The following is an 11,814-nucleotide window of genomic DNA, read 5'->3' on the forward strand; positions in this document are numbered from 1 at the left end:
CCCAGCACCCACATGGTGGTTCACAATCATCTGTAACTCCAGTTCCAAGGTATGCCCTCTCTTGCCTCTGTGGGCACCAGGCACATGTGTAGTATACCACCCATACACATAAATAATAATAAAATGTGCTGAATGTTTTCAGAATAGTTTCTAAATTGTTTGTTCCAGTATATGGCACACTACAATCGTAAGGTGCGGCCCCAGGATGGGGAGTTGGGGTAAGAAACAGACTACAGAGACCCTGCCTTTAAAATACACACACAGAGTGTGGCAGCTCCAGTCCCTGACCCCAGTAGTTAGGCAACAAAGAGCAATCTAAATCCAGTGAGTTGCCCAGACTACCAACTCAGAGAGACCCTGTCCCTAAAACAAAACAAAAAGGTCTAACCAAAAACACAGAAAAGACAAACTGAAGATCAAGGCTCAGTGAAGACAACTTGTATCTTTTACTTTAAATTTCCCCTATTCTTTGCAGGGGTTAAGTAGCTCACAAAAGGCATCTTTGTTTTATAAGTAAAAGTAAAATCCGAAGGGCTGTTATCAAAGTGTAACCCACACATTAACTAGCACAGTAACACCTGCAAGCATGCCCAGCTTTATCTCATCCATTCCTTCATCCTGCCTTTCATTTGAGAATCACTATAAAAGTCCCTCTGTGGACAGCAGGTCCTGGCCTAGTGTCCTCTATAAAAGCAATTCTACAAAGTAGGAAAATACAGACTAGAAGGCCAAAGACCTGCTTTTAAGTCTCCTGAACCACTGACTTATCGGCCTCCTGACCTAGAGCCCTGCCTCTCTTCTGTGGTGTGTGTGGAATAGTGATAACAGTGTGTGACAGCTGACACGGGCCACATAGACCCACATAGGACCACACGAACCACAGTGCCCAGCCGCTGCAATGCCCCTTCGAAGCTCAGTGTTGTACTGTGTACTACTTTCTACCAAATGATCACACCTACCCAGGAAGCCTAATGTGGGTCTTAAATAGATATGGCCTTGGCAGCCACCTAAAGGAAAACACTACTTAAAATACCAAAAGAAGGGTTATGTGGGAGATGTCTATCTTCTCAGTTTTGTTGTGATTCTAAAACTACGCTTAAAAAAAAAAAAAGTCAGCCAGGCAGTGGTGGCACACGCCTTTAATCCCAGCACTCAAGAGAAGCAAGTGGACCTCTAAGTTTGAGGTCAGCCTGGTCTAGAGTTCCAGGACAGCCGCGGCTACAGAAAATCCTGTCTCAAAAAACAAAAAAACAAAAAAAAATTAAATATATCAAGATATGGGCTAGGATGGTAGCTTAGTTCAGGGGTACAACACTTGCTCCATCACAGAAAAAAAAATACATTTAAAATTTCAAAGTGGGGGAAGTTGACACAGGGTTTCTTTGTATCACAGCTAAGGTTAGAAGGGGGCATGTATGGTGATATTTTATTTGTACTGAAATGTGGTTTTATTTGTATGTTAATAAATAAAGTTGCCTGGGGGTCAGAGCTAACAGCAAGCCATAGCAGAAGCCGGGCGGTGGTGGCACACACCTTTAATCCAGATCACATGACAGACAGATCTCTGTGTGTTCAAGGATACAGCCAGCATGGAGACACACGCCTTTAATCTCAATACCAACCATAGAAGACCTGGAGGTCTGTATAGACAGGCAGTGACGAGGTCATGTGGTTGGGTTTATAACCAATGAGAAGGCAGAACACAAAGTCAATAAAAAGACAGACACACAGGAAGTAGGTCTCTTGCAGAGGGGAAGGACAGCAGCGGCAGGAAGAGTAAGAAGTTTTAAGTCTCAGCTACTGCTCTGACCTCTTGGGCTTCTAACTCTGCATTTGGCTCTGTGTTTCTTTTTTTTTTGTTTTGTTTTTTTGAGACAGGATTTCTCTGTGTAGCTTTGCACCTTTCCTGGATCTTGCTCTGTAGCCCAGGCTGGCCTCGAACTCACAGAGATCCGCCTGCCTCTGCCTCCCAGTGCTGGGATTAAAGGCGTGTGCCACCAACGCCTGGCTGGCTCTGTGTTTCTTATTTAATAAGACTGTTCATCTACAGGTATGGGGTGGGGGGGAACGACTGGGAAGGTGGCTCAGTGGTTAAGAGCACTAGGTGCTCTTCCAGAGGACCTGGGTCTGATTCCCCAGTACCCACATGGCAGATCACACCTGTCTATAACTCCAGGTCCAGGGGATCCCAGGATCCTCACATAGACATACATGCAGGCAAAATACCAATCCACATAAATTATTTTTAAAAAGGGCAGGGGGCATGGCTCAGTGGTTAAAGGGACCAGCTGCTCCAGCAAAGGACCCAAGATTCCAGGATCCACATGATGGCTCACAGCCATATCTGTCCAACTCCAGTTCCAGGGGATCCAATATGGTTTTCTGGCCTCCAGAGGTCCACAAACACATGCAGGAAAATGATCATACGCATGGGGGAGAAACAGACTGGACAGAAATCACAGAACTGTAGCTAGAGTTTTCTTGCCTTGCCCACAGTCAGGACAAATTTTGTCACCCACCAGTCCCACAGCCGCTCAGACTCAACCAAGTAAACACAAAGACTTATATTGCTTACAAACTGTATGTCCGTGACAGGCTTCTAGCTATCTAGTTCCTACATGTTAAATTAATCCATTTCCATAAATCTAGACCTTGCTACATGGCTCGTGGCTTACCGGCATCTTCACATGCTGTTTGTCCTGGCGGCGGCTGGCAGTGACTCCTTCCGCCTTCCTGTTCTTTCTTTTCTCCTCTTTGTTAGTCCCGCCTATACTTCCTGCCTAGCCAATGGCCAATCAGTGTTTTATTTATTGACCAATCAGAGCAATTTGACATACAGATCATCCCATAGCACAGAACCTGGAATTAAGCTTCATTTTCAAACTCTCCTGCTTACCCCACAGCTTTGATGGGTCTATAAGGAAAAGATGTTGCATCTTTTTGCATCTTGGCCTTGTATACAATTAGTGGAAGGTAAAGAAGGCAGAAGCATGTATTTTAATATTAAGTCCTGGGCCAGCAAGATGGCTCAGGAGGGAAAGGCAGCTGCTGTACAAGCCAAGACTTGGGATCCACCTCTGAAATCCACATATGGTTGAGTTCCATCTCTAGAACCCACACAGAAGTGGAAGGAAAGAACTGAACTTACAGAGCTGTCCTCTGGCTTCCACATATGCAACACACACACACACACACACACACACACACACACACACACACACACACACCACACATATAAAAGATGACCTGGATTTATTTTTCTGAGATAAGCTGCCTAATAAAGGCAAAATGCAAAAGATGAAAAGTAAGAAATGCTAGAAAGCCTCTTGACAGTTGCTAGAATTCCAATAAATTCATAAGCTAATGGTCCTGACAACACTTAGATAAAAGCAATGGAGTCAAGGTAGACAGCTTTCATCCCAACAAGGGCACAGTGTGTTAGGGTGAGAGCCCCAGCGGTATATCCTCAGACCCTTTATGAAAGGTGATTGCAAGTTTTCTAATAGATTCCATTAAATGCTCTTTGGCAGTCTAGATGACAAGGTCCATGCCTTGCAAAATGTAATTCATATATTACTTCAGCCTTACTCTGTATTTTAAGACATAAAAATAAATTTTGCAGGGCATAGTGTACATCTCTAATCACAACACTCAGTAGACCAAGACATGATTGCTACAAGTTCCCAGCCAGCAGATGTGACACAAGACCTCAGTCTTCCAAATTCTGTTCTCTGTGAACACAGAGCTGTATCAACCATGTCCCACCCAGCCAAAACACCCAATTAAGGATTCAGAGTACACTCTTCACTAGTATATCTTCACAATGGATATGTCACAATAAAATCTTTTGGATCCTCAGCATCACATAAACCGGCACTGATAATACACTCCTGTGACCCCCCACCCCCCAGCACTGGGGAGGTAGAAATAGGAGGTTCAAACGTCATCCTTGACTATGTGGCTAAATAGCAAGTTTGAAGGCAGCCTTAGCCACATTTAAAGTCTGTCTGTCTGTCTGTCTGTCTCTCTCTCTCTCTCTCTCAGACACACACACTTTGCCAGAAAAAAGAAGCAAGGGTCTACTAATATGTTTGCACACACACACAAAAATTTTTGTTTTTGTTTTTTGAGACAGTGTTTTATCTGTGTAGCCCTAGCTGTCCTGGAATTCTCTGTAGACCAGACTGTCCTCATACTCAAAGAGATCCACCTGACTCTGCCCCGAGAGCTAGGATTAAAGAAAGGTGTTTGCCACCACTACCTGGCAAAGTTTGAAAAACACATTTTGAGCCTAGCCAAATGGCTCAGCAGGTAAAGCCTGATGACCTCTGTTCCATCCTCATAACCCACATAGTGGAGAGAAATGACTCCACAAAATTACCCTCTAACCTCCACATGTGCATCAACACACAGAGAAATACAGAAGAATTATTTTAAAGGAGCTGGGGCTGGAGGGCTGACTCAGCAGTCAAGTATATGGGACATGCACATGAATGTGTGGGTATGCATGCCCATGTGGACCTCTGCTTTTGCAAAGGAACAAATTCAGTGTCAGACCCACAATGGATGGCTCACAATCAATCACCTATAGCTTTCTTCTGGCCTGCACAAGCACCTGCACACATGTGCACATACCCCCACATACAGAGATCTGTAATGTAAAAAAAAATTAAAATTATTTTTAAAAAGGGTCATTTCTTCATAAAGAGCAATGGTGCAGCTACTGTTAACTAGGCACCAAATGAATGAAGGTGAGGCTTTCATTTAAGTCATTGCTTGTGAGACTCTTAGATCAGAGTAGACTAGGAGATGGTCCTCAAGATGCCTGCCAGCAAAGAAACATACAGACACAGCCTCCTAAAATAGGGTCCTAAGGATCCTAAAAAGTCAACCCCAGCATTGGGGAGGTCAAGACAAGCAGATCCCAGAGCCTGCTAGTTAGCTAGCTTACCAGCCAGCCTAGCTGGAACAAAAGCTTTGGCTTCAGTAAGAGACCAGGCCTCAGGGCACTAAAGTAGAGAAGCACCCAAGTGTCTGGTCTCCACATGCACATGGGCATGCACCCACACACAGGGAGCAGCCCCATTCCCATGTGTTCTGTATATCCTCTCAACTCTCCTGTGAGCATGAAAGAGAAATTCCAGGAAGAGGTCCTGGAGTCTTCTGATACCAGTCCAAAATCCCTCTTCTATCCCAACAGCTCACCTGCCCTGTTCCCAGGACAGAGTAATTGAGATAACAATAGGTGTTGAGATGGGCGGAACAGGAGTGGGCAGCTTCTGATTTTCTAGGTCTTCCAATGAAAACTGGATCACTGCCAAAGAGTTTCTCAATACTAAGAAAATAACCAGCTCATGAACATCTATAATCTGAAGAGCTACACTCAGATTTACTATAAATCATACATTTTTCTGATCTTTGAAACAAACAAACATGCCATGTGGGCTACCTTTATGTTCCAATTTATGTTCATTCTTTTTTATTTTTTTTCAGACAGGATTTTGCTATGTAGCCTATACTGGCCTCAAATTCCCAACTATGCTCAGCCTCCCATGTCCTGGGGTAACTTGTGTACCACCAAGCTTTATCCATACTTTTTTTTTCAATTTTATGAATATGGGTGTTTTGCTTGCATGTATGTCTGGGTATTGTGTGCATTCAGTGCCTGAGAATGCCAGAAAAGGGATCAAATATCCTGGGACTGGAGTTACAGGCAACACTGTGAGCCACCATTCAAGATTAAACCCAGGTCCTCCGCAAGAGCAAGAAATGCTCTTAACCACAGAGCCATCTCTCCAATCCCCAACACTAGTTCTTAATCCAGCCTGTCGCGACAGGATGGTCACACAAGGCCTTTTAGGAGATCACTTCCACAGACAGAAAAACTGCAGTCCAAGCACATGCAAGTCTTAGAAATGAATAGTAGCCTGCTGAAGTGGCACTAAGAGACAAATGACACTAATCCAACATCCCATGGCCAGCAAATTCCACTGCAGACGCATGTGTCTGCTCTGCAACAGTGATTCTTCATGTGTACCAGTTGACTGCAATGCACTAGCCTAATTATAAATTGAAAAGCAAGCTCTGCTAACCATTTCCCATACTTTGGTAAGTTATCAGTGAGAAGTGTCCCCCAGTCACATCTAGTGTACCCTGAAAACTTGATCCATTGCTCAGAAGTACTTACACACCTATAATTGCAAATCTGAAAATGACTTGATGTATCTCATCCAAGTTAAGTAACAACTGTTCCCCATTCTTGACTATCTAGCCTGCAGGAGGCAGTCACCAAATTATGGCATCTTTCTCCTTTCAATTTTCCGGTGTGCACCACTGTTCAAATCATTCTACTTCCACATAACATAAACTGAAATACTTATCCTAATGTTAGCCCTAGAGAAGAATCCAGAATGCAGTCTGTGCACTTACCGTCCACTGACTTTCTGTGCTGAGTTCCCAACAGAGTGAACTGAAAGGACAAGAGGTTGAGGCCCTAAACATAGCAATATGCACTCAGCAGACTACCAGCTCCTGGACTTCTCATTGCATACACAGTCTCAAGATTGACTGAAATGTTTTTTTTTTGTTTTTTGGGTTTTTTGTTTGTTTGTTTGTTTTTTCAAGACAGGGTTTCTCTGTAGCTTCGGAGCCTATCCTGGACTAGCTCTGTAGACCAGGCTGGTCTCGAACTTACAGAGATCCACCTGCCTCTGCCTCCCGAGTGCTGGGATTACAGGCGTGCGCCACCACTGCCCGGCGACTGAAATGTTTTACTGTTGTTATGCAAAAAAAAAAAAAAAAGTTCCTCAAGTACTCTGATCACTTCAAAACTGTTATTTCAGTTGCATACGCCCTGTAAGATTCTGATTCTGATCTCATAGCCGAGTGAGGTAGCTCAGGAGACTGAAGTAGGAATTCTCCAAGTCTGAAGTCTTAGACTACCACTGCTACATAATGAGTTCCACAGGATTATGGGCTACATAATGCAACATTGTATTAAAAAAAGTAAAAATATCCTTTTAAAAATTACCCTAATCTAGCCATCAGTTACAAATGACGTCCATGACAGTTTAACACTCTGCCATGTGCTATAAACTACATCCAAGAAATTCCAACGTGAAAGATGTGGGGGTCTGTGTAAAGGAGAACAGAAACCAACAGCAAGCTCTCCTGCCTGGGTACAGAAACAACACTGGAATCAACATGGACTTTTCTTCCAAAACAAAGCATATTGGTAGCTTCAACTTAATCCCCTCAGCTCACTGAGCCAGTTCTGACAGCATGCATGCCAGATTCACTTCCACCTCAGGTGAGAGCTCCTCCTCTGAACTGGTTCAGCTGGGGAACAGGAACACATCCTGCAGTGTTTCCAAGTTCTTCACGGTTGCCTTTCAATCCACAGAACAGGGTTCAAACACACAGTTCAAAAACATGGCTACAATCTATATGAAAGAGTTAACCTGTAACCTCTGCAAATCCGCTGAAAACTGACCCTTAACTGAACCTGTGGAAGCTACTTCAACAAAAACCTAGAGTATTAGAATATGGAGGTTCCCCGCTAAAATCCCAGTCTCTGAGAAGCTGAGGCAGGAAAACTGAGTGTCTAAAGCTAACCTGGATATACAGTGACCCTGTTTCCAAAAACATCTAAACAAAAACCACCCAGTTTACATATCATGGAGGCCAGCACATGGTAAACTGCCAGTATTTCATGAATGAACTAATTAATTGTTAAAATACTCAGAACAAGACAGATCCAAGAGTGAAATCCTGTTTTTTTGTTTTTTTTGTGTGGTTTTTTTTTTTTTTGTGTGTGTGTGTGTGTGTGTGTGTGTGTGTGTGTACACGTGTGTGACAAGGACTTTCATAGCCCAGCTGGCCTGAAATTTGCTATGTAACCCAAGGTTGAACTTGTACTCTTGATCCTCCTGCCTCCACCTCTACCATCCTGGGTTACAGGTGTGCTCAGCCTTACACAACTATTCCACTACTATTCTTTTAAAACTAAAACAGGACTCAAACTATCACCTTTTCCCCTTTCTGCCACTAGACGACCCACGGCACTACTAACATTTATGTTTAGCTAGATCAGCCAGTCTGACTCCTGAAGACGTGCATATGCTGTCTGCCTGCAAAACTAAATGCCAGGACAATGAATCCAAGACAAATTGCAAGTTTACAAAACACCACTGGCACTTCCATCAACTTGACATTGGACTGGTGACCAAAAAAGTGAATTATGCTTAAACATGTTCAGTTCATCTCAAAATCCAAAAAAGCATTACATTATAGCTAAGTTCAGAATGAACCCTACAAACTAATTCCAAAAGTAAAAAACAAGGCAGTCAACCAGGATTTTTTGTTTGTTTGTATGTAGCCCTCTATGTCCCGGACACACACTATGTAGAACAGGCTGGCCTCGAACTCACAGAGCTCTGCCTGCTTCTACCACCCTAGTGCTGAGACTAAAGGCGTATGTATCTGAGTTGAGCAAGAGGCTGAAATTTCTTAAAACCTCTGAGGAGAGAGGCTGGACAGATGACTCCTGGGTTTAAAGCCGTTAGTTGCTCTAGCAGAGGACTCAGGTTCCATTCCCAGCACTCACACACAGAGGCTAACAACCATTCCAATACCAGTTCCAGGAGCTCCAAAGCCCTCTTTCTCATTTCAGTTGGCACCAGGAAGGCACATTCACTCACACGAAATTTTAAAAAATTTAAAAAAAAAAGAAAATTTTTTTTTTGGCCGGGCGGTGGTGGCGCACGCCTTTAATCCCAGCACTCGGGAGGCAGAGCCAGGCGGATCTCTGTGAGGTCGAGGCCAGCTTGGGCTACAGAGTTCCAGGACAGGCTCCAAAGCTACACAGAGAAACCTTGTCTCGGAGAGGGAAAAAAAAAAAAAAATTAAGGTCGGAATAGAGCCAGATGTGGCCAAGAAAGCCAGGAACCTCCAGCACCTTGGAGGCAGAGGCAGGCAGTTGTCTGAATTTCCAGTCAGCCAAGGGCTGTGTAGTGAAGATCTGTCTACAACTTAAAAACTAATAAAAACTCTGAATGGCATATTTGTCAAAAAATATTATTCAACAATTGCGAACTCCCTTTCTACTGAAAAGAACTACATCAAATACAAAGGTAAATTTACAAAAGGAGGGAAAAGGTCAAACAGGCAAAGTTCTGATCTGATCTAGGAAACACCACATATTTAACAGAAAGGCAGTTTCTCCTAGGATCTAACCTTCCATTTAAAAAGGTTTCGAGGTTTAAATCCCACACTATACCTTCATTGAAACCGTTATTAAAATAACCTTTCAAAAGCACGTGGTGACTGGTGTCTGCAACCCCACCAGGCTGAGGCAGAAGAATCTCGTTACAGACCAGCCTGGACTACAGAGGGAGACCCTGCCCCCCAAATAAAAAGACAATCGTGTTTCAAAAGTGGTCTAACCAGATCGCCCTCGCCTGCCTATATACAGACCCATCCACTAGCCTTGGAAAGGTTGAGATTTGACTCCCCATCAGTTTCCCAAGAGTCACTTTCTCAGTCTAGCAGAAAAAAAAAAAAAATCACTCAAAGATGATTATAAAAGGAGATCATTTCTAGCCTAGGTCTGAGACCTCCATAAACGCCGGGCCCAAAGCAGCCCTGAGAAGCAGCACCACGTGCCGACTGCTCATTTCTCCGAAGCGCGTCTTATCAGGGGAGTCTGAGGGAGCAGCTCCCGCACAGAGAGCAAGGCGCAGCAGGCGCTCCGGCCTGGGGGGGGGGGGGGGGGCGCCTAACCTAACCCCGGCTCCATGCAAAAGGTGTCAGTCCCGGGCGAGACAGTGCGCCACCCCAGTGGTTCCCAGTTTTCTTTGCAACAGAATCCCGGAGGCGAGGGCCGGGTCCTCGCGCCGCGTAGCGCACCAGCCAGCCACCTGAGCCGCTTGGGCCAGAGCGTCGCCCCGGACTCCGCGGCTGCCGGCCGGGCACGCGGAGGCCTTGCCTGCGGCCTCGGGCGCTCTCGGGGCAGTTCGGACGGCCTCGAGCGCTGGGGCGCGCGGCGCTAAGGGGCGCGGCGCGGGCCTAGGCCGGCAGCGTGCCGGCGCCTCCCCCACCGCCGGCTCCCCGCGCACCTCGCGCTCGCAGCCCCGAGGCCTTTCCGAGGCCCAGACCTTCCGCCCTGGACGCGGCCCGCGCTACCTGCGGATTGTGGAGGGCCATGGCGGCCCGTCTCAATGAGGCTCGGCGCTGCTCCGGCTCCTCACGCCGCGTCCCCCGTCGCCGCCATCTTCTCGCCGCACAGACACACTCGCATCGGCCGCCGCGCCTGCGCACTGGCCGCGCCGCGGGAGAGCAGGCGGCGTTCTGCGCCTGCGCGCGACAGGTGGGCGTGCGCCCCAGCCTGCGACCCTTCCGCCCGCGGCGCGTGGAGGGCTGCCGCTCCGGGCGAGGGCGTGCGGATGGAGGTGGGCACGCATCCCCAGGCTGCAACGTGGAGTCGCAGCGTGAGGTGCGCAGCGGCCGCGTCAAGTCGGCCCTGAGAACCTCCACTGGAGATTCCCCACGGATCCTTTACCTTACGGAGCGCGCTCTTCTGACGGTTCATTCATTTCTTCACTCTTCATTCCCTGCACAAGCTTTGCCTGGCATTGCGGGGGAGGGGAATGTTTTTGTTTGTAAAGCTTAGGAATAAACGTTGAAGGAGCCAGGGAAATGACTCAGCGGGTAATGGAGCCTGCCTGCCTCCTTTACCCTTGACGACCTGAGTTCCATCCTTGGGATTCACGTGGCAGAAAGGGAAAACTGAGTTGTCCTCTGACATACACAAGGGCACACACAAAATAAACTAGTTAGTTCATTTAAGAAAGATGTCGTTGATCGGGATTGTTCTCCTGTGATCTCAGTACATAGGTAGCCGAGGCAGGAGGATCATCCATGAATTGCAGACTAGTTCCACGCCACACTGAGCTACATAAGGTGACTCTGTCTCCCCCCCCCAAAAAAAAATCGTGTTGAGGTCCTAGCACATTGTGCAGTAGATGTTACCTGTAGCACAAACATGCGGGTGCATACAGGCAGGACGGGCTGTTGACTCATCACAAAGGCAGGAAACCCTTGCTGAGCACTCTACCTGACTGCGCTCTTCCAGCTCATGGGTCCACCATCCCCATTCTGTGTGGCTTCAGACAAATTAATTTCCTTTCCCTCAGTCTCTGCACCTGTGACTGAATGAATAAAGCATCTTAACTCGAGGTCTTATTTCTTAATATTTTGTCCAGCTCAAGCACACTCCTCTACTGCACTTACTGTGTTTCATGGCATCCCATTTCTCCCACCCAACTTTTTTGTTTGTTTGTTTGTTTGTTTGTTTTTCAAGACAGGGTTTCTCTGTGTAGCTTTGCACCTTTCCTGGATCTCACTCTGTAGCCCAGGCTGGCCTCGAACTCACAGAGATCCACCTGGCTCTGTCTCCTGAGTGCTGGGATTAAAGATGTGCACCACCACCGCCCGGCTATTAGTCAAACATGATACTGCTTAGCTTCAGAGATGAGGCATGTCCAGGTGGAGTGTCCATAGACTATTGGCATCTCATTTCTGAAAAGCCAGGCTCACTGTGTTATGGACTGTGGGAATATTATGTCTGACTGTTAATAGGCCCTCCTTAGCCCAGCGCCTGACAATAGCAGGGTCTCTGTAGATGCTTGTTGGACAAGTGGAATCAGTCATGACGATTTTCAAAAATCATCCCAGCACCTGGTTTTTCCAGAGAGTTGTCTTGACCAGTGTGTTCCCACAGGGTGCTCTTAAGAGGGCTTGGAGGCATAGTTCAGT

At 46.3% G+C, this 11,814-nt stretch overlaps 1 protein-coding gene across 2 annotated transcripts in view; it reads right to left on the minus strand.

Annotated features, from left to right (window-relative positions):
• The window catches only part of Usp10 (ubiquitin specific peptidase 10), a 57,132-nt gene extending 46,817 nt beyond the window's left edge, over positions 1–10,315 (minus strand). For both annotated transcript variants that reach the window (XM_059263921.1, XM_059263920.1), the window contains exon 1: positions 10,183–10,315. In XM_059263921.1, the coding sequence (XP_059119904.1) occupies positions 10,183–10,203 (21 nt within the window). In that variant the 5' untranslated portion in view covers positions 10,204–10,315. The remainder of the gene's footprint in view (positions 1–10,182) is intronic.
• Positions 10,316–11,814: the final 1,499 nt, after the last annotated feature.

Source organism: Peromyscus eremicus, chromosome 5 (assembly GCF_949786415.1).
Source record: "Peromyscus eremicus chromosome 5, PerEre_H2_v1, whole genome shotgun sequence".
Lineage (NCBI taxonomy): Eukaryota > Metazoa > Chordata > Mammalia > Rodentia > Cricetidae > Peromyscus > Peromyscus eremicus.